Source organism: Stenella coeruleoalba (assembly GCF_951394435.1).
Source record: "Stenella coeruleoalba genome assembly, chromosome: 8".
In the NCBI taxonomy this organism is placed as follows: domain Eukaryota; kingdom Metazoa; phylum Chordata; class Mammalia; order Artiodactyla; family Delphinidae; genus Stenella; species Stenella coeruleoalba.
In genome coordinates, this window is record NC_137154.1 from 31,280,763 (window position 1) to 31,305,487 (window position 24,725).

Sequence of the window (24,725 nt, forward strand, 5' to 3'; positions counted from 1 at the left end):
GTTTCAATGAGGTGTTCTCAACCTCCAAGTTGTTATAAAAACCTTCCATATAGTTCAATATCTGTAAACCAATCAATGTGATATACCACATTAACAAACTGAAAAATAAAAATCATATGATCAGCTCCATAGATTCAGCAAAAGCTTTCAACAAAATTCAACATCCATTTATGATAAAAACTCCTACCAGGGACTTGCTGGTGGTACAGTGGTTAAGAAGCTGCCTGCCAATGCGGGGAACATGGGTTCGAGCCCTGGTCTAGGAAGATTCCACATGCCGCAGAGCAACTAAGCCCATGCACCACAAGTACTGAGCCTGTGTTCTAGAGTCCAGGAGCCACAACTACTGAGCCCGCATGTCACAACTACTGAAGCCCACGCGCCTAGAGCCTGTGCTCCGCAACAAGAGAAGCCACCGCAATGAGAAGCCTGCACACCACAACGAAGAGTAGCCCCCACTTGCCGCAACTAGAGAATGCCCGCACACAGCAATGAAGACCCAATGCAGCCAAAAATAAATAAATAAATAAATCTACTAAAAGAATAAGAATAAAAAATAAAACCTCCCACCAAAATGGGTATAGAGGGAACATACTTCAATATATATGACAAACCTACAGCTAACATCATACTCAACAATGAAAAGCCGAAAGCATTGATTCTAAGATCAGGGACAAGACAAGGCTGCTCATTCTCACCACTTTTATTCAACGTAGTATTGGAAGTCCTAGCTGCAGCAATCAGAAAATAAAAATAAATAAACGGAATCCAAATTGGAAAGGAAGAAGTAAAACTACCAATATTTGCAGGTGATATGATACTGTACATAGAAAATCCTAAAGATACCACCCAAAAAAACTACTAGAACTCATCAATGAATTCTGAAAAGTTGCAGGATACAAAATTAATATATGGAAATATGTTGCATTTCTATACACTAACAACAAACTACCAGAAAGAGAAATTTTAAAAAAATCACATTTACAACTGCATCAAAAAGAATAAAACACCTAGGAATAAATCTACCTAACAGTGTAAAAGGCTTATAATTGTAAAACTGACACTGATGAAAGTAATTGAAGGCCACACAAACAGATGGAAAGTTATACAATGCTCATGGATTGAAAGAATTAATATTGTTAAAATGACCATAGAGCTTCCCTGGTGGCGCAGTGGTTGAGAGTCCGCCTGCTGATGCGGGGGACACGGGTTTGTACCCCGGTCCGGGAGGATCCCACGTGCCGCGGAGCGGCTGGGCCCGTGAGCCATGGCCACTGAGCCTGCACGTCCGGAGCCTGTGTTCCACAATGGGAGAGGCCACAACAGTGAGAGGCTCGTGTACCACAAAAAAAAAAAAAAAAAAAAAAAAAATGACCATACTAATCAAGGCATTCTATGGATTCAATGCAACCCCTATCAAAATATCAATGGCATTTTTCACAGAACTAGAATAAATAATTCTAAAATCTGTATGGAAACATAAAAGACCCCAAATAGCCAAAAACAATCTTGAGAAAGAAAAGCTGGAGTTATCATGCTATGTGATTTCAAACTATACTACAAAGCTAAAATAATCAAAACAGTATGGTACTGGCACAAAAACAGACACACAGATCAATGGAACAGAATAGACAGCCCAGTAATTAACCCACACTTGTATGGGCAATGATTCTGTGACAAAGGATACAAGAATATACAATGGGAAAAGACAGTCTCTCCAATAAATGATGTTGGGAAAACTGGACAACTACATGCAAAAAAATTAAACTGGACTGCTTTCTCACACCATGCACAAAAATAAATTAAAATGAATTAAAGACTTAAATGTAAGACCTGAAGCCATGAAACTTCTAGGACAAAATATAGGCAGTATGTTCTTTGACATCAGTCTCAACAATATTTTCTGAATATGTCTCCTTAGGCAAGGGAAACAAAATAAAAAATAAACAAATGGGACTACATTATATTAAAAAGCTTTTGCACAGTAAAATAAACTATCAACAAAATAAAAAGGCCACCTACTGAATGAGAGAAGACATTTGCAAACAATATTTCCAATAAGTGGTTAATATCCAAAATACATAAAGAACTCATATCAAAAAAACAAAAAAATCCTATTAAAAAATGGGCAGAGGATTTGAATAGACATTTTTCCAAAGAAGACATACAGATTGCCAACAGGTACATGAAAAGATACTCAGCATCAGTAGTTATCAGGGAAATGCAGATCAAAATGACAATGAGATATCACCTCACACATGTCAGAATGGCTGTTAGCAAAAAGACAACAAATAACAAGTGTTGGCAAGAATGTGGGGATAAGGGGACACTTGTGCACTTTTATTGGAAATGTAAACTGGTACAGCTACTATGGGAAAACAGTATGGAGACTCCTCAAAAAATTTAAAATCGAACTGCCATATGATACAGCAATACCACTCCTGGGTATTTGCCTGAAGAAAACAAAAACACTAATTAGAAAAGATATATGCACCCCTATGTTCATTGCACCCTTATTTACAATTGCCAAGATGTGGAAGCAACCTACATGCCTATCAATAGATGAATGGATAATGAAGATGTGGTATATATATTATATGGAATACTACTTAACCATAAGAAGAATGAAATCTTGCCATTTGTGACAACATGGATGGACCTAGAGGGTATTATGCTTAGTGAAATAAGTCAGACAGAGAAAGAAAAATACTGTATGATTTCACTTATATGTGGAATCTAAAAAACAAAACAAATGAACAAATATAAAACAGAAACAGAGCTATAGATAGAACAAACAGGTGGTTGCCAGACAGGAAGGGGATGAGGGGAGGAAAGAAATAAGTGAGGGAGATTAAGAGGTACAAACTTCCAGTTGCAAAATAAATGAGTCATGGGTATGAAATATACAGTGTGGGGAATATAGTCAATAAGTATGTAATATCTTTATAAGGTGACATATCATAACTAGACTTATCATGGTGATCATTTTGAAACGTATAAAAATACCAAATCACTGTTGTGTAATAGAAACCAACATCATGTTGTAGGTCAGTCATACTTTAAAAACAAAGAATCTCATAGAAAAAGAGATCAGATTTATAGTTAATAGAGGTGGGGAGTGGGTGAGGGGGAATTGGATGAAGGCAGTTACAAGGTAAAAACTTCCAGTTATAAGATAATTAAGTACTAGGGATGTAAGGATAAAACATGATAACTGTGATGAACGCTGCTGTATGCCGTATATGAAAGCTGTTAAGAGAGTAAATTCTAAGAGTTCTTATTAAAAGAAAAATATATATATATATTTCTCTTTGTTTGATTTTGCATCTATATGAGACAATGGATGTTCACTGAACTTATTCTGGTAATCATTTCATGATGTATGTAAGTAAAAAAATTATACTGTACACCTTAAACTTATAAAGTGCTGTGTCAATTATATTTCAATAAAACTGAAAGAAAAACAAAAAATTTTGTCAACTAGACCACATGATTCTAATTCTACAGATGATGAAAACAAGGCTAAATGAGCTTAATTAACCTGCCAAGTTACCACAACTATAAGTACTGGAACTGTAATTCAAATCTTTGTCCACTTGTTACTAAAATCCATGTTCTCATTAAAACATGGTGCCATTCAAAAAACAAGAAACATGAAGGAATAAGCCTCTAAAGAAAATATTACTGAATAATTTCATGTTTCAGAATGTATAATTCTGTTTGATAGTATAAATGAATACGATGTCTACACATAACTTTTCAATTTTAAGTCATTAAGATATATATTAACCTGTGTGGCCTCTTATTCTCTCCAGCACAATATCGATTAAAATTGAAAAGAACTGAATGGATTTAGAAGTTAGAGTCTTCAAATGACTTACTGATTGTTTAGTTTGCATTACCTTAGGCAATCTGGGCTTGGGTTCAGAATTATTTTGGGGGACAAAGTCTTTAATGAGGCGAGATCGGTCATAATTAGCATGTTCTGATTCATCCGTGTAATCCTTATCTTTTCCTAGGGCTAGAAAAGAGAAAGAGAAAATTACATCCATTTTTATCCTTTTTCCTTTTCTCTCTCTTTAAATATACTAAGCTCTGTTTTTTCATGTTTTCCCAAGGTAACCAGGTATAATTTTCATATGACCCATGCATCTAATAAATAAGCAAAAAATGGTAGTAACAAGGACTCTTGCCTGTTATTGGATTAATGTCAACACTCCAGTAACTTGCAAAAAAATTAAATGCATCTCTGTTATATAATGTACTTAAACTTTTTGAAAACAAAATTAGAGTCATGCAAACGCCATTGGACACATCATTTCTTTTGAACTTGAAGATCGAGATATTTGCAAGAATTCAATAGAACAGAATTCAAATTCAATAGAAATTTGTTTTTAAAGCAAATTTTAAGCATTTATTTGCTTAATTAAAAAAAACTATTGATTTTGGTCATTTATTTTTTAAAAATTTGCAGTTTTATAAATGTGAATTTGAAGAGAGTAAGAAGTCTGAGAAATCATAGAAGAAAAGCTAACAAACTTTACAAGAAAGATTTAAAAAATATTAGGAGATTGAAATGAAACCACAACATCAAAAAAGGAGGAAGAATATTGAAATATGGCAATTACCACTGGAATAATCAGAAAGGGTAAACCACAAACATAAATCACATGTAAGAACTTATAAGAATAACGAGCAAGCTATAATCAATGTAAAAGAGTATAAAATAGGAAATATCCATGGTGGTTAGGATTTGTGTTCCAGGTGATACAAGTATCTCTTCAAATTCAAAAAGATTCTTAAATATTTAGTCTTTTCAAATAAATTAAAATGTTTTGGAATTATTTTATTCAATATGTTCATACTTATCAACAACGAATTTTGACACAGACAACTATATATAGTGTTTTCAAGAGTTCAGTTGTGTGACTTAGCATTATAACAAAATAAAATAATTTTGTTTACACTACATGCATTAGTTTCTTTTATTAGTAATGCTTAAAATCTGTTATAACATATGGAATGTGATGCACAGCTAGCAGTATCAGGTTATTAGCAGTGGTATGAACTAAGAAGGAACAGATCACAGTACATCTTAGGATATAATTAATTACCAATTATGTTAAAATGCTCTAGGCATTTGAGTTATACCTACAGCTATTAATAATAGCTATCACTGATTGATGGTTAACATTTGCTGAGCACATATTAAGAGCCCAAAACTTTACACATATAATTTCCTTTAATCCTTATAACAACTCTATGAAGTGTGTACGATTTTTACCTACCCTTAATAATAAATAAACTAAGGCATATGGAAATTAAGTAGCATGGCAAAATCACTAAACCAGTAGGGGGTGCATCAAAAACATCCAGATTGACTCTGAAGCTGATGTTTGTGAATATATCAATACTATAATGTTTCCCTAGATTACATTTCATTTATTTAACAATTATTTATTAAACACCTATGATATGCCAGATATTCTTTTAGGACATATAGCAGGAAACAGAACCCTGCCTTCATGGAAGATTCAAGTAAGAGAAGAAAAAACAATAAGCAACAACCAAAAATACATAAAATATTAGGTATGCTTTGTGGTCAGTGCATTGGAGAAAAATACAGTAAGGAGGAAAGATGCAGGTGTACAAGGTGGAGAGAACAGATGTTATTTTAGTACAGAGGATTGTAGTAACATTTGAGTAAAGACCCGATGAGGTGAGGCAGTAAGTCACACAGGTAAAGTGGAGGAAGAATGGTCTAGATGGAGAAAGTAAAAAGTGTAAACAGCAATAGGTAAACGGCATATGCTATTGAGGAGAGTGCACTGGCCTGTGGGTCACAAGACCATCATTTCTCATCCTAAATCTGCCATGTCCTAACCAAGTAATTTCCTTTCCCTGAGAATCTATTTCTTCATCTGTAAACCAGAGATTTTTGAAGAAGTTCTCAGAGTCCTCAAACTTTAAAAGTTATTTGATTACTAATTTAATGTTTATAAAAGATAAAATTCCATTTATGTTAATTAATGCATTTCATTTCCCATGGAACACAGTAAATAAAATTTATAGAAGTTTTTCACTCATTTAAATCTTATTCCACTCACAATTTAATTTTTATGCAGAGGTTTTAAAATGTCATTTAGTTTGACTTTCTTTCTTTTCTTTGTCTTTAATTCTTATGACACAGACATTCCTGGAATAAGAACATACCTACATCATCATCTTGCTGGAGGAAAGCTCAGTTTTAAAAGACGTGCCAAATGCCACAAATTTCACAAAAACTTTTCAAATCTTCTTCTGTTCCTTCTTGCCCCAAGGCCCCAACTAGAACTGCTCATTTTTCTCTTCCAAACTGCATCATATTTTCCCCCTTTTTCTCCCTCTTTTCTTTTCTTTTCCCTCTCTTCTTCCCTTGTCCTCTCTCTTCGTCTTTTCCTTCCTTGCATTTTTTCTTTGAATGGCTCCTTTTATTCTTCTGAATTTAGAAAAAATTCTCCTAGGGCCATGTTCTCTTAATTATTTGTTTTTTTAATTTACTACAGAGTCCAGTACAGCTTGATCATTAGTAGATGAGTTAATTAAAAGAAGAAGGAAAAAATGTACTTATTTTGGAAAATCTTGATCCTAAATGATATAATTTTAAATTCCCTTTTATTGTTAGGAATGTAGATATATTTATCTTTCTTATTGTCATTTTCCTTGACATTACACAAAAGGATTCTTCTGTTATATAACAATAGTTTTCTTTTTTTTTTTTTTACTGCTATGAAGATTGCAAACTCCTGTCCTCATAATGTAAATGGTACCACTGTCTTTCACAATGTTCATACAATGTTCCTCAGCTTAGAAACTAGAAATCTCTATCCTTAGTGACTTAGTATGTATTATTCCTGAATATAGAAAGTTCTTAAAGTTGTTTGTGTTCTTTTTTAAAATACTTGATTTTTTTCTCACACTAACTTTATACACAGTATTACTTACAGCTAATGATTTTTAACATGGATAGCTAATAATTACTTAATGTATCAGGTATCCTTCATTCATTAAATTAATATATTGAGTTCTGCCGTGCAGTGTACCAGGGACTATTCCAGGTTGAGGATACAGTAGGAACCACAATGAACAAAAATCTTTACCTTCATGAAGTCGACAGTGATGAAATTAAGGAAAGAACAAATATACCACTTACATATTAGAAGGTCATGTCGTCAATAAAGAAATATAAAGGGCAGGGAGATAAAGAGTATGGGAAGGGCAGAAATTTGCAATTTTAAATAAAATTCTTTAAGAATGGCTTCCCTGAGGTAAAATTGGAGCAAAAATGCCAATTGGTAATATCATCACAGGAAAAGGGTACAACAAATGCAAAGGCCCTGAGGTGGGAGCATGCTTTCCTTGTCTGTTCACAGACAAGGAGATCAGTGTGGCAGTGAGGAGTGAGCAAGGGCGAGGGTGGCAGAATATCCTGTAGAGTGGTAATGGAGGAAGTGGGAGCACATCAGGATTGGGGCCATTAGAAAGATTTTGGTTTTCATCCTGAGTTAAACAGAGTGCCACTGGATGAATTTGAGCAGAGGATGACATCATCTCTCTTAGATTTTAACAAAATTACTCTGATTGCTGAGATGAAGATAGGTTGAAGGGGCCAATGGCAAAGGCAAAGAGACTAGTCAGGAGCTATTGCAACAATCAGGGAGAGAGGATGTGGTTTGCATCAGGGTAGTAGCAAGACTGAGAAATGATCAGATTGAGAATATATTTTTAAGGGAAAACTAACAGAATTCTATTGGTCATGGTGTATGAAAGAGAGACTTCAACAATAATCCTAACGTTTTTGGCTTGAGCAATGGGAAGGGTGCCATTTTTCACATAATATTTTACTAAATCCTTTAAAGGTATTGTTACCAGCCTCCATTAGCATGAGGAAATTTAGGCAGTTACCTAGGATATCACATTTAGTGTATGGCAGAATTAGAGTCCAGGAAATCTGGCTCTAAACCTTACATCCCCAGCTACTATGTAACATTGCTTCTTGTAGTATTGGACAGATGATGGTTTTGGAAACTTTGAGGCAACAAAATATTTACAAATGAAAAAAGAAGTGGGTTATTAAAAAATGCAGTATACTTGTTGAATGAAAAATGGGTGAAATTTCTAGATTATAGACATAGCTCTCTAGCTTCCTGAGGTTGACAATGATGTATACATAAATATTAATATCCCAATAGATAATGATAAAGACTATCAACAGACAAGTAATAAAAAGTGAGACAAATTTAGTAAAAACATTTATTTTTATGTGGTTTAATATTCTCTGTGACCAATAATTTAAATAAAAATGGTACTCTTTTATGCTAGTACATAAATATTCTTTTGCATCTTTTGTTTTTAATTAAAATACCCATTGCTGGAAAGATTCTAGGGAAACTGGTATCATCATTTATTTTCTATACGAACGTAAGTTAGTAAAACCTTTGGAACAAAATGTGTCAATATGTTTTAAACAGAATGACTGGAGAGTAATCCTAAAGTTATAATCTAAAAGAAAGAAAACCTATGTTCACAAGCATGTTCACCAAGCCTATGGATACTATACTACAGAGACCACTGCCACCTTAATAAACAGCAACTCAATTCTTCCAGTTACATAGGCCAAAATCCTGACTCCTCATTTTCTCTTATCCCCATGTCTGATCCTTAAGTAAATTCTGTTGACTTAGCACAAAGCATCATTTTTCTGCTTTGCTTTACTCTTTAGCATATATCACTACCTAACATGCTGTACGTTTTCACTTACTTATCTTCATTTATTATCTGTTTCCTTCAGCAAGGTAATTTGGGTGCTGGGTTTTCACTTTGTTCACTTTTGTTGTCTTTTTGTTTACTGCTTCATCCCTAACATCTAGAACAACTAAGGGCACTTAGTTGCCATTCAATATATATTTGTTGAATAACTAAATGGATTTAAATGCTCAGTAAATCTTACCTGAACTATCTTCAAATTATATCTAGAAATGGATCATTTGTCAATACTTGATAACAGTTTCTTAATCCAAGCCATCACTATCTCGAGTAGAAGTCTATAAGAGTCTTCCTAACTGATCTGTTCCTATCTTTTGCCTCTATTACATGGCAGGCAGAGTAGCCCTTTTAAAACCTAAGTTAAATCACGTTAACCTTTACTCAAAACCTTCCAATAATTTTGTAGCTCTAAGTAAAAGTCATAGTCCATAATATGACACACCGTGTATGCATCATCTGTCTCCTTACTACCACATCTCATCCCTGTCCTACAACCCTACCCTCACTTCCTCCAATCCAGCTGCACTGGGTTCCTTGATGTTAAGCATACTCTCACCACAGGGCCTTTGCACTTGCTCCTCTCTCTGTCAAGAATGCTCAATCCCTTTTCCAGTCAGAGTTCTGCTCATGTCACATCAGAGAATCTCTCCTTGACCACTGTTTCTAAAATAGAAACTTCTATAGTTCTCTGTCTTCTCATAAGGCTTTATTACTTTTATCAGCACCTGATATAAAATAATACACACATATGCAAAGCATATGTGCTACATATGTACATATATATCAGCAACTGACATTGTTATAACATAGCTATATAACATATGTATAAGTTTATGCTATACATACACATGTATATATACACGTGCATATGTATGTATGTATATATATATATACAAATGAACATATACATGTTCTACATGCATATATTTGTGCTTGTACCTATATGAGAGACAAAGAAAAAAATAGAGAGAGAGCGCTGATGGTTATCTATCTCTTCGCACTGTAAGTGCCATTGGTGAGGTGACTGTTTTGTTCACTGCTACATACCCATTATTTAGCTCATTGTTTAGCATTTTGTAAGCACTTAGTGTCTGTTGAATAAACTGATGAATAGATGGTACACTCATATGTGGGACTATTTTCCATCTGTTAAATTGCTAATTTTACAGACTGACAACATATGGAAATGCTTAATGTATACTATTAAGTTAAAAAGCTACTTTTCTTCTATTTTGATATATTTTATTTCAAATATGCTTCCCCTTCCGAGTGCAACTTTGTAAAACTATGTAAACTTAAGGACAAAGAGTGAAAACTACAGTATGAAAAGAATGTGAAACATTCTCTTATTTTGGCAGAGGAATAGTAGTTTTCCCCTCCCCCTAGAACTTTTTCTATTATTCTTGCCAGAATTTTATGTGTATTATAAATAGTAGAAGTTTAAAAAAATTGCAGTTGGTATTAAGATCTGAGAGTGACAGTGAAGAGGACCACACTGCATTTTGATTAATAGAGCTAATCCTTCTTCCATTAGAAGGATTATCTGAAATATAAACAAAACCTACCAGTGTGTTTTGGTTCTGATCAAGGACACAGACCTTATTTGTATGAAATTTGCCCTTTGTGGTAAAAATAAATTAAATTTCAAACAAACTGCATAATTTCAACAATAACACTAAATTACAATACCAAATATATATCATATTTCATTATCCTAAGATGCTTTTCCCCCACATTTTAGCATTTCTGAAATCAGGATGGGGTCAACATTCCATGTATTATTTAACATAGGAGCAACCCATTTTTCCTAAAAATGCTTATTAATTTGATGATGCTTTTCACAACTGATAGTGTCTTTAAAATCCAGGAAGTCTGATAATTAAGAAAAACAGACTTTCAAAAAACAAAAACATCTAACAACTTTCTGGTACAGTAGAAAACAGATAATTTTGATTATGAAAAACGGAACTATTGTTGCTCTCCAGTAGGAAGACATACACCCTTTAAAAATAAATTGTATTTCATCAAAATTAAAAATGTGTACTTTAAAGAATATCATCAAGAAAGAGAGACAACCTACAGAATATGAGAAAAAGTTTGCAAATCATATATCTGATAAGGGACTTGTATATGTATATATAACTCTTACAACTCAATAATAGACAAACAACCCAGTTTAAGAATGGGCAAAAGATCTGGATAGACATTTCTCTGAAAAACATATACAAGTGGCAAAAAAAACAAAACAAATAAACAAAAATAACCAAACACACGAAAAGATGCTTAACATTACTAGCTCTCAGGGAAATGCAAATCAAACCCACAATGAGACCACTTCAAACTCACTAGGATGGGTATAATCAAAAAGAAAGACCATAACAAGTGTTGGTGAGAACGTTGAGAAATTGAACAGAGAAATTGAACACTGTTGGTGGGAATGAAAAATGGTGCAGCTGCTGTGGAAAACAGTCTGGCAGTTCTTCAAAACTTTTAACATAGAGTTACCATATGATATAGGTATAACACTCAAGAGAAATGAAAACATAATTTCACAAAAAAATTGTACACAAATGCTTGTAGAAGCATTAGTCATAATAGCCAGAAAGTGGAAACTAAAATCAAAATGTCCATCATCTGATGAACAAATAAATAAAATACAGTTTATCCATACCATGGAATATTATTCAGCAATAGAAAGGACTGAAGTACTGATTAATGCAAAAACATGGATGAACCCTGGAAACATTATGCCAGGTGAAAAAAGCCAGTCACAGAGGTTCAAATATTGTATGATTCCATTTTTTTATGAACTTTTCAGAATAATCTATAGAGACAGAAAGTAAATTGTTATTACCTACAGCTTGGGGCATTGGGCTTGCAATAACAGTTGACTGCTAATAGGTGGGGGATTTCTTTTTGAGGTGACAGGAATGATCTAAATTGACTGTAGTGATGGGTGCATACCTTTGAGAATATGCTAAAAACCACTGAATTTTCACCCACTACTTTGAGTGGGTGAATTGTATGGTTAAGGTGAATTGTATCTCAATAAAACCATTATATTAAACAAACAAACAAAAAAACAACCAAGAAACCAAGATTCTCAAAGCTTAAGAAAATCATTTAGTATCTTGAAACAAGGAGCCTAATGTAATGGAAAGAGAAATAATATTGGTTCCATGAAACCCAAGTTAAAATTCTGGTTATGCCAATTATTAGCTGAGTGACAGTGGGTCAGTTTCTTAATATGAAAATTTGGGATAATAAATCTTCTCGTTCCAAGGATTAAATGGAATAATCTATGTGACTTGTACACATAAGGTATTGAAGAAATATATATTCCCTTCCTTTGGTCTTTCTTTAAATTCATAATTCTAATGTTTAGAATCCACAAAACAAATTATGTAATTTGGAGCAACCAAAAAAGGCTTATCTTCCCTTTTAAGCCTAAGTGGGTAGGAAACAAGGTACTTACCTTGAGTATGCCAATGAACAATTTAAAATTTAATCTAAATATCTCTTTTACAATCACCAATAACATTATTTATAATAAAAACTTCTGTTGAGTCAAGTGGGAATCCATAAAGTCTTCTAAATTTTGTTTGCAAACCAGCACCAGCTCAAAACTGGAGGTGATCAATACAGCAGGCTACTAAGATTGCAACATAAACTTTAGAGTCATCTCTGGGAGTATAATTTTAATAACCAAATTATTCCAGCTCAACCATTCTTCTTTATTATAATGCTATTTCATTTCATTATGCTGTTACATTGTATTATAACTGCTTAAGGCTCTGGAAGTGGATGATGTAACTCTTGAACAATTTTAAATATGTGTGGGTGATCTTATTAGTTGGTCCCCACTTATTTGCCACTATGTAACCTTCCCATTCATTACTAATGATAACGTGTTTTAGGACTGCCAAAGTAGTTGAGGTTGAAGATTAAAATAAAATTAAGTCCAAGATGGCAGCATAAGAAGAACCAGGACTCACCTCTTCCTGGGTACACATCAAATCTACAGTTACGTATGTGTCATTTTCTTCTGAGAAAGACCTGAAAACTAGATGAACTGCTCCTCCAAGACACAAGATAAAAGACATCAAGACAGGTAGGAGAGAACATATTTGACAGTCTTGCCAAAATTTCACTCCCAGTGCAGTGACAAACAACAGGGAGGGATCTCCCCAGCTCAGCACTTTTCTCAGAGGAACAAGGGATTTGTGCCCTGCACGAGGCACCCCAGCCCTTCGTATCTGCACCAGAAAGAAAAGCCCCCAAAATACCTAGCTAGGAAACAAACAGGAATACATTCAAGGGGCCCAAAGGGCCACAGGGAACTGAGATTCACCTTTTAAAGGGCTTGCATGTGGTCTCATTCACCCCAGGATCCCTCACAACAGCAGCAGTTTAAAAAGTGCCTAGACTGTATGTGAAGGAGATTCACTTGCTAATCTTAAAGCATCTGCTGGAAGGGCAGGAGATAGTTGAAATCTCTCCCCAGAGGTGTTGGTGGACACCATTTTTGTACTCTCTACCTGCCCTGCTAGCACAGGCAGGCAAGTCAAAGCCTCCTGCTGCCTTGCTAAGACAGGTGGGACAAGCAGTCACTGCACTGTCTCACTGCCTTGCTGAAACCAAAAAGCTCAGGCAGTTGTGACACTTGCTTGCTGTCTGGGACCAGGGGACAAGAGCAGTCACAGCATTCTTCCCTTGTGGTTTGATGATTGTCTTTAGTGTTATGTTTAGATTCCTTTCTCCTTTTCTTTTCTGTATCTACTGTAAGTTTTTGCTTTGTGGTTACCAAGAGGCTCACATATAACATCCTATGCACGTAACAGTCTATTTTAAGTTGATAGCAACTTAAATTTGAACATATTCCAAAGCTCTACAAGGCATTCTCCCACTGTATCACTGAAGCCTGCAAGCAGGCACAGTCAAGGCATTTTCTCTCTTCCTAAAGCCTGCAAGAGTGCCCGGCTTCCTACACTCTAGTTGCCTCAGAAAAGCCAGCAGGCGCTCTGGTGGTATTTATTGATCAGGTGACCCTGGTGGCCAACCTGGTCTTCACTGGACTGTAACAATCAGAGACAATTCTTGGCAGGCAACCACCCTCAGGGCACGGCACAGAGAGCAGACTGAAACCACCCCCATCTTCCTGTGAAAAAGCCTATTTATTTATGCTGGAGCTTCAGCCTGAGTGACAGGCTTAAGTTTTCCCACACACCTAGAGGCTGTGGAGGTACTTCCAGAGAAGCAGGGAGATAAGCAGGGAGACAGCAACATTGTGCAACCCCTTTGCATCACTACAACTTGATAATATCTTATACACTTACCTGGAGCCCTGATATTTGTAACTGTCCCCTAAGGCCACCCTCAGATCTCCTGGTCTAAAGACGAGTAAGGTTTAGGATTGCGGCCCCATAGAAACTGTATGTATTTGCATACATTAAAAGATGCTGCCTGAGGGCATGGTTTTCAATCAGCCTGAAACTAGGTGCTAAATGAGATTTCTTCCCTTGGAGGAAACATAAAAGTAAAAATCTCACTGGCAAAGGTAAATATATAGAAAAGGTAGTGAATTAATCACTTATAAATCTAGTAAGAAAGTTAAAGACAAAAGTAGTAAAATTAAAAGTATAAAAATTAGTTAAAAATTCATAAAATGAAAAGATATAAAATGTGACATAAAAAACAAGGTTGGGGGATAAAAATGTAGAACTTTGGAACATGTTCAAATTTAAGTTGCTAGCAACTTAGACTGCTATGTATCTACTTATAGTAGATACACAAAAGAAAAGGAGAAAGGAACCTAAACAAAACACTAAAGAAAATCATCAAACCACAAGGGAAGAGAGAAAGAGTAGAATAAACAAACAGAGAGGAACTACAAAAACAGCCAGAAAAAAATTGACAAAAATGGCAAAAAAGTACATACGATCAATAATTACTTTAAATGTAAATAGACTAAATGCTCCAATCTATAGGCATAGAATGGCTGAATGGATAAAGAACCAGACTCATCTATATGCTGCCTATGAGAGACTCACTTCAGAATGAAGGACATACACAAAATGAAAGTTAAGAGCTGAAAAGAAAAATATTCCATGCAAATGGAAACAAAAAGAAAGCTTATGTAGCTGTACTCATATCAGACAAAATAGACTTTAAAACAAAAACTGTAATAAAAGACAGAGAAGGGCATTACATAATGATAAAGGGGACAATCCAACAAGAGGATATAACATCTATAAATATATAAGCACTGAACATAGTAGCACCAAAATATATAAAGCAAATATTAAGAGACCTAAATGGAGAAATAATAAAATACAATAATAGTATTGAATTTTAACACTCCACTTGCATCAATGGATAGATCATTTGGTTAGAAAATCAATAAGAAAACATTGGCCTTAAATGACATATTATACTAGGTGAGCTTAATTGATATATGCAAAACATTCCATCCAAAAGCAACAGAATACACATTCTTCTAAAGCACACACAGAACATTCTCAGAATATATCACGTTAGGTCACAAAACAAGTCTCAAAAAATTTAAGATTATTGAAATCATATCAAGTATCTTTTCTGACCACAACAGCATGAAACTAGAAATCAATTACATGAAGAGAACTAGAAAACCAGTAATATGTGGAGATTAAACAATATGCTACTGAAAAACCACTGGGTCATCAAAAAAAAAAAAAATCAAAGGATAAATTAAAAAAATACCTAGAGACAAAATGAAAACATAAATATGACATAAATGAACATTATGAATATGAACATTCAAAATCTATGGAATGTAGTAAAAGCATTTCTAAGAGGGAAGTTCATAGCAATGCAAGCCTACCTGAAGAAACATACAAAAACCCAAGAAACTCAAATAAACAATCTAACTTTACACTAAACAAACTAGAAGAAGAAAAAGAAACACAACCCAAAGTTAGTAAAGGGAAAGAAATAAGAAAATCAGAGTGGAAGTAAATAGAGACTAAAAAGACAATAGAAAAGATCAATGAAAATAAGAGCTGGCTCCTTGAAAAGATGAAATTGGCAAACCTTTAGCTAGACTCACCAAGATAAAAAGAGAGGGCTCAAATAAGTAAAAACAGAAATGAAAGAGAAGTTACAACTGATATCACAGAAATACAAAGGCTCATAAGCAACTAATATGAACATTTTATGCCAACAAATTGGACAACATGGAGGAAATGGATTAATTCCTAGAAGCATACAGTTTTCCAAGACTGAACCATAAAGAAATAAAAATCTGAATAGGCCAATTTCTACTAAGAAGATTGAATCAGCAATCAAAACTCTCCCAAGAACAACAACAACAAAAAAGTATAGCTCCAGATGGCTTCACTGGTGAATTCTACCAAACATTCAAAGATTTAATATTTATGCTCCTCAAACTCCAAAAAGAGGAAGGAAGGAACACTTCCAAACTTATTTTACAAGGACAGCATTACCCTGATAACAAAACCAGAGGACACCACAAAGAAAGAAAATTACAGACCAATATCCCTAATGAAAATAGATGCAAAAATCCTCAACAAAATACTAGAAAACAAAATTCAACAATACATTAAAAGGATAATACACCATGACCAACTGGGATTTATTCCAAAGATGCTAGAATGGTTCAACATTCACAAATCAAACCACATTAACAAAATGAAGCATACAAATCATATAATCATCTCAATAAATTCAGAAAAAGCATATGACAAAATTCAATATTCATTTATGATAAAAAACTCTCAAAAAAGTAGTTATAGAGAGAATGAGCCTCAACATAATAAAGGACATACATTACAAACCCATGGGTAATATCTCAATGGTGAAAAGCTGAAAACTTTTCCTTTAAAATCAAAAACAAGACAAGGATGCCCACTCTCACCACTTTTACTTAAAATTGTATTGGGAGTCCTAGCCAGAGAAATTAGGCAAGAAAAAGAAATAAAATACATCCAAATTAGAAAGGAAGAGGTAAACCTGTCATTATTTGCAGATGATATGGTATTATATATAGAAAACTCTAAAAACTCTACCAAAAAACTATTAAAACTAATAAATTCACTAAAATTTCATGATACAAAATCACTATACAAAAATCTGTTGTGTTTCTGTACACTAATAATGAACTATCAGAAAGAGAAATTAAGAAAACAATCCCACTTACAATTGCACTCCAAAGAATAAAATACCTAGGAATAAATTAAATCAAAAAGATGAAAGACCTGTACTCTGAAAACTACAATACATTAATGAAAACAACTGAATAAGACACAAATAAATGGAAAGGTATTCCATGCTCATGGATTGGAAGAATTAATAATTTTAAAATGTTCATACTACCTAAAGCAATCTACAGATTCAATGCAATCCCTATCAAAATTCCAATAGTATTTTTCACAGACTTAGAACAAATGATTCTCAAATTTGTATGGAACCACAAGAGACTCCAAATAGACCCCAAATAGCCAAAGCAATCTTGAGAAAGAACAAAGCTGAGATACCCTGCTACCTGATTTCAAACTATACGATAAAGCTAGGTAATCAAAACAGTATAGCACTGGTACAAAAAAGACACATAAATCAATGGAACAGAATAGACAGCCCAGAAATTAACCCAAGCACATATGGTTAATTATTTTATGACAAAGGAGGACAGCATATACAAATGGGGAAAGGACAGTCTTTTCAATAAATGATGTTGGAAAAACTGGACAGTTACACACAAAAGAATGAAATTGTAGCATCATTGTATACCATATATGAAAAACAAAACAGAACAGAACAAAATCCCTCAAAATGGATCAAAGATTTGAATGTTTAAGACCTGAAATCATAAAACTCTTAGAAGAAAACATAAGTAGTAAGCTCTTTGACATCAGTCTTAGCAATGTATTTTTTTGGATCTGACTTCAACAGCAAAAAGCAAAAATAAACGAATGGGGCTACATTAAACTTAAAAGCTTCTGCACAGTGAAAGAAATCATCAACAAAAGAAACAGACACCTACTGACTGAGAGAAAATATTTGTAAATCATATATCTAATAAGGGGTTAATATCCAAAAAATAATAAAACCTCATACAACTCAACATCAAAAAAACAAACAACTTGATTAAAAAATGAGCACAGGATATGAATAAACATTTTTTCCAAAGAAAACATACAGATGGCCAATAGGCACATGAAAAGATGTTCAGTGTCACTATTCATCAGGGAAATGCAAATCAAAACCACAATGAGGTATCTCCTCACACCTGTCAGAATGGCTATTATCAAAAAGACAAGAAACAGCAAGTTTTGGCAAGAATGCAGAAAAAAGGGAACCCTTGTACACTGTTGCTGGAAATGTACATTGGTGCAACCACTGTGGAAAACAGTATGGAGACTCTTCAAAAAATTAAAAATAGAACTCTCATCTTATCCAGCAATTTGCTTTTGGGTATCTGTCCAAAGATAACAAAAACACTAATTCAAAATGATATGCACCCTTATGTTCACTATAGCATTATTTACCACAACCCAGATACAGAAGCAAGCTAAGGGTCCATCAGTGGATGAATGGATAAAGAAGTGGTATATATATGTAATGGAATATTACTCAGCCATAAGTAAAAGAACGAAATCTTGCCAATTGTGGCAACATGGATGGAAAACATCGATATTATGCTAAGTGAAATAAGACAAAGACAAGTACTACATAATTCACTTATATAATTCCACTTATATGTGGACTGTAAAACACAAAACAAACAAATTAAGCAAAAGAAAACCAGATTCATAGATACAGAGAACATATTGGTGGTTGCCAGAGAGGAGGCAAGTTGGTTGGGTGCAAAATAGGTGAAGGGGATCAAGAGGTACAAACTTCCAGATATAAAATAAATAAGTCAGGCTTCCCTGGTGGCGCAGTGGTTGAGAGTCTGCCTGCCGATGCAGGGGACACAGGTTCGTGCCCCAGTCCAGGAAGATCCCACATGCCGTGGAGCGGCTAGGCCTGTGAGCCATGGCCGCTGACCCTGCGTGTCCAGAGCCTGTGCTCCGCAATGGGAGAGGCCACAAGAGTGAGAGGTCCGCCTACTGCAAAAAAAAAAAAAAGAATAGGGACTGGACCTGCACCTCTGGGATGGAGCTGTGAAGGAGTTAAAGTTTCTACACACTAGGGAGCCCCTTCACTGGTGGAGATGGGGGGTGGGTGGGAGGGAAGCTTCAGAGCCATGAAAGAGAGTGCAGCAGCAGGGGTGCAGAGGGCAAAGTGGAGAGATTTCTGCACTAAGGATTGGTGCTGACCAGCACTCACCAGCCTGAGAGTCTTGTCTGCTCACCTGCCATGGTGGGTGGGGGCCGGAAGCTAAGGCTCAGGCTTCGGAGGTCAGATCCCAGGGAGAGGACTGGGGTTGGACGTGTGAAGACAGCCTGGAGGGGGCTAGTGTGTCACAGCTAGCTGAGAGGGAGTCCAGGAAAAAGTCTGGACGTGCCTAAGAAGCAAGAGACCACTGTGTCGGGGTGCATGAGGAAAGGGGATTTCTTCCCAGTGTGCCCACAGAAGTCAGAGCACTGCCCAAATGAGCTTCAGAGATGGGTGTGAGCCACGACTATCAGCTCAGACCCCAGAGACGGGCATGAACCACTAATGCTGCTGCAGCTGCCACCAAGGATCCTGTGTGCGAGCACAAGTCACTACCCACACCCACCCTGGGAGCCTGTGCAGCCCACCACTGCCAGGGTCCCGTGATCCAGGGACAACTTCCCCGGGAGAACACATGGCTCGCCTCAGGCTGTTGCAATGTCACGGCAGTGGCCACAGGCTTGCCCTGCATTCTAATTATGAACCATACCCTTTCCTCTCCCTGGCCTGAGGGAGCAAGAGAGCCCTAATCAGCTGCTGCTTTAACCTCCTCCTGTCTGGGTATGGAAGAGGCTCAGGGCGGCCTACATGCAGAGGCGGGGCCAAAACAAAGCTGAACCCCAGTACCTGTATGAACAAAGAAGAGAAAGGGAAATTTCTCTGTGCAGCCTCAGGAGCAACAGATTAAATCCCCAGAGTCAACTTGATAAACCCCGCATTTGAAGAATACCTGAACAGACAATGAATGTTCTCAAAACTGAGGCAGCAGACTTTGGGAGCAAACTTAGACTTGGGATTTGCTTTCTGCATCTAATTTGTTTCTGGTTTTATGTTTTTCTTAGTTTAATTTTTAGTGCTTATTATCATTGGTGGATTTGTTTATGGGTTTGGTGTCTCTCCTCTTTTACTTCAAATTTTTTTATTTTTATTTTTCGAATTATTTTTTATTTAATTTATTTATCTATTTTTATTTTTCATTTTTTTCTTTTTCTGAGCATGCATGTGTATGCTTCTTTGTGTGATTTTTGTCTGTTTAGGTTTGCTTTTACCATTTGTCCTAGGGTTCTATCTCTTCATTTTTTTTTTTTCTTCCTTTTCTTCTGAGCTGTGTGGCTGGCAGGGTCTTGGTGTGCCAGCTGGGTGTTATGCCTGAGCTTCTGAGATGGGAGGGTCAAGTCCAGGACATTGGACCATGAGAAACCTCCCGGCCCCATGTAATATCAATCAATGAGAGTGCACCCAGAGATCTTCATCTAAACACTAAGACCCACCTCCACCAAATGGCCAGCAAACTCCAGTGCTAGACGCCCCCTGCCAAACAACTAGCAAGACAGGAACACAACCCCATCCATTAGCAGAGAGGCTGCCTAAAGTTATACTAAGTTCACAGACACTCCAAAACACACCACTGGATGCAGCCCTGCCCACCAGAAAGACAAGTTACAACCCCACCCCTAGAACACAGGAACCAGTCCCCTCCACCAGGAAACCTACTCAAGCCACTAAACCAACCTCACCCACTGGGGCAGACACCAAAAACAACAGTAACTACGAACCTGCAGCCTGTGAAAAGAAGACACCAAACACAGCAGTTAAACAAAATGAGAAGAAAAAGAAATATGCAGCAGAGGAAGGAGCAAAGTAAAAACTCACCAAATGAAACAAATGAAGAGGAAATAGGCAGTCTACCTGAAAAAGAATTCAGAGTAATGATAGCAAAGATGAGCCAAAATCTTGTAAATAGAATGGAGAAAATACAAGAAATGTTTAGCAAGGACCTAGAAGAACTAAAGAGCAAACAAACAATGATGAACAACACAAATACATGAAATTAAAAATTCTCTAGAAGGAATCAATAGCAGAATCAGTTATTCTGCAGAAGAATGGATAAGTGACCTGGAAGATAAAATAGTGGAAATAACTACCACAGAGCAGAACAAAGGAAAAATAATGAAAAGAATTGAGGACAGTCTCAGAGACTTCTGGGACAACAACATTAAAGAACCAATATTCGAATTATAGGGGTCCCAGAAGAAGAAGAGAAAAAGAAAGGGACTGAGAAAATATTTTAAGAGATTATAGTTGAAAACTTCCCTAACATAAGAAAGGAAATAGTTAATCAAGTCCAGGAAGCTCAGAGAGTTCCATACAGGATAAATCCAAGGAGAAGCACACCAAGACACATATTAATCAAACTATCAGAAATTAAACTCAAAGAAAAAGTATTAAAAGCCAGAGAAAAGCAACAAATAATATACAAGGGAAACCCAAGAAGGTTAACTGCTGATCCTTCAGCAGAAACTCTGCAAGCCAGAAGAGAGTGGCAGGACATATTTAAAGTGAGGAAAGGGAAAAACCTACAATCAAGATTACTCTATTCAGCAAGGATCTCATTCAGATTTGACAGAGAAATTAAAACCCTTACAGACAAGCAAAAGTTAAGAGAATTCAGCACACCAAACCAGCTTTACAACAAATGCTAAAGGAACTTCTCTAGGCAGGAAAAACAAGAAAAGGAACAGACCTACAATAAAAAATCCAAAACAATTAAGGAAATGGCAATAGAAGCATACATATTGATAATTACTTTAAATGTAAATGGATTAAATGCTCCAAACAAAAAACACAAACTGGCTGAATGGATACAAAAACAAGACCCATATATATGCTGTGTACAAGAGACCCATTTCAGACCTAGGGACACATACAGACTGAAAGTGAGTGGATGGAAAAAGATATTCCAAGCATATGGAAATCAAAAGAAAGCTGAAGAAGCAATACTCATATCAGACAAAACAGATTTTAAAATAAATGCTATTACAAGAGACAAAGAAAGACACTACATAATGATCAAGGGATCAATCCAAGAAGAAGATATAACAATTGTAAATATTTATGCACCCAACATAGGAGCACCTCAATACATAAGGCAAATGCTAACAGCCATAAATGGGGAAGTCAACAGTAACACAATAATAGTAGGAGACTTTAACACCCCACTTTCACCAATGGACAGATCATCCAAAATGAAAATAAGTAAGGAAACTCAAGCTTTAAAAGACACATCAGGCCAGATAGACTTAATTGATATTTATAGGACATTCCATCCAAAATCAACAGAATACACATTCTTCTCAAGTGCTCATGGAACATTCTCCAGGATAGATCATGTCTTGGGTCACAAATCAAGCCTTGGTAAATTTAGGAAAATTGAAATTGTATCAAGTATCTTTTCTGACCACAATGCTATGAGACTAGATATCAATTACAGGAAAAAAAAAAACAGTAAAAAATACAAACACATGGAGGCTAAACAAATACGCTACTAAACTACCAAGAGATCACTGAGGAAATCAAAATATACCTAGAAACAAATGACAATGAAAACACGATGACCCATAACCTATAGAATGTAGGAAAAGCAGTTCTAAGAGGGAAAATTACAGCAGTACAATCTTACGTCAGGAAACAAGAAAAATCTCAAATAAACAACCTAATCTTAAAGCAATTAGAGAAAGAAGAATAAAAATCCCCAAAGTTAGCAGAAGGAAAGAAAACCTAAACATCAGATCAGAAATAAATGAAAAAGAAATGAAGGAAACCATAGTAAAGATCAATAAAACTAAAGGCTGGTTCTTTGGGAAGATAAACAAAATAGATAAACTATTAGCCCCACACTCATTAAGAAAAAAAGGGAGAAGACTCAAATCAACAGAATTAGAAATGAAAAAGAAGTGACAACAAACACTGCAGAAACACACAGGGTTATGAGAGACTACTATAAGCAACTATATGCTAAAAAATGGACCATCTGGAAGAAATGGACAAATTCCTAGAAAAGAATAACCTTCCAAGACTGAATCAGGAAGAAATAGAAATATGAACAGACTTATCACAAGCACTGAAATTGAAACTGTGATTAAAAATCTTCCAACCCACAAAAGCCAAGGACCAGAAGTCTTCACAGGTGAATTCTTTCAAACATTTAGAGAAGAGCTAACACCTATCCTTTCCAAGCTCTTCCAAAATATAGCAGAGGGAGGAACACTCCCAAACTCATTCTACGAGGCCACCATTGCTCTGATACCAAAACCAGACAAAGATGTCACAGAAAAAGAAAACTACAGGCCAATATCACTGATTACGCATACGCAAAAATCCTCAACAAAATACTAGCAAACAGAACCCAATAGCACATTAAAAGCATCATATACCATATTCAAGTGGGGTTTATCCCAGGAATGCAAGGATTCTTTAATATACACAAATCAATCAGTGTGATAAACCATATTAACAAATTAAAGGAGAAAAAACATATGATCATCTCAATAGATGCAGAACAACTTTCAACAAATTTCAGCACCCATTTATGATAAACACCCTCCAGAAAGTAGACATAGAGGGAACTTAAAGGGCATATATGACAAACCCACAGCTAACATCATTCTCAATGGTGAAAAACTGAAACCATTTCCACTAAGATCAGTAACAAGACATGGTTTCCAACTGTCACCCCTATTATTCAACATAGTTTTGGAAGTTTTAGCCACAGCAATCAGAGAAGAAAGGGAAATAAAAGGAATCCAAATCAGAAAAGAAGAAATAAAACTGTCCCTGTTTGCTGATGACATGATACTATACATAGAGAATCCTAAAGAAGCTAACAGAAAACTACTAGAGCTAATCAATGAATTTGGTAAAGTAGCAGGATAAAAAATTAATGCACAGAAATCTCTTGCATTCCTATACACTAACAACGAAAAATCTGAAAGAGAAAGTAAGGAAACACTCCCATTTACCACTGCAACAAAAAGAATAAAATACCTAGGAATAAACCTACCTAAGGAGATAAAAGACCTGTATGCAGAAAACTATAAGACATTGATGAAAGAAATTAAAGATGATACAAACAGATGGAGAGATATACCATGTTCTTGGATTGGAAGAATCAACATTGTGAAATTGACTATACTACTCAAAACAATCTACAGATTCAATGCAATCCCTATCAAACTACTAATGGCATTTTTCACAGAACCAGAACAAAAAATTTCACAATTTGTATGGATACACAAAAGACCCAGAATAGCGAAAGAAATCTTTAGAAGGAAAGACGGAGCTGGAGGAATTAGGGTCCCTGACTTCAGACTATACTACAAAGCTACAGTAATCAAGACAGTATGGTACTGGCACAAAAACAGAAAGATACATCAATGGAATAGGATAGAAAGCCTAGAGATAAACCCACACATATATGGTCACCTTTTCTTTGACAAAGGAGGTAAGAATATACAATAGAGAGACAGCCTCTTCAATAAGTGGTACTGGGAAAACAGGACAGCTACATGTAAAAGAATGAAATTAGAACACTTCCTAACACCATACATAAAACTAAACTCAAAATGGATAAAGACCTAAATGTTAAGTCCAGACACTATAAAACTCTTAGAGGAAAACATAAGCAGAACACTCTATGATACAAATCACAGGAAGATCCTTTTTGACCTACCTCCTAGAGTAATGGAAATAAAAACAAAAATAAACAA

General features: G+C 35.5%; 1 protein-coding gene across 4 annotated transcripts in view; it reads right to left on the reverse strand.

Moving 5' to 3' along the window:
- ANO3 (anoctamin 3) overlaps nucleotides 1-24,725 on the reverse strand; it is a 426,259-nt gene that overhangs the window by 164,061 nt on the left and 237,473 nt on the right. For 3 of the 4 annotated variants that reach the window (XM_079928244.1, XM_079928243.1, XM_079928246.1), the window contains exon 4: nucleotides 3,903-4,021. The exons of the other annotated variant lie outside the window; for it this stretch is intronic. In XM_079928244.1, coding sequence (XP_079784370.1) covers nucleotides 3,903-4,021 — 119 coding nt within the window. The remainder of the gene's footprint in view (nucleotides 1-3,902; nucleotides 4,022-24,725) is intronic. 4 annotated transcript variants of the gene reach the window in all.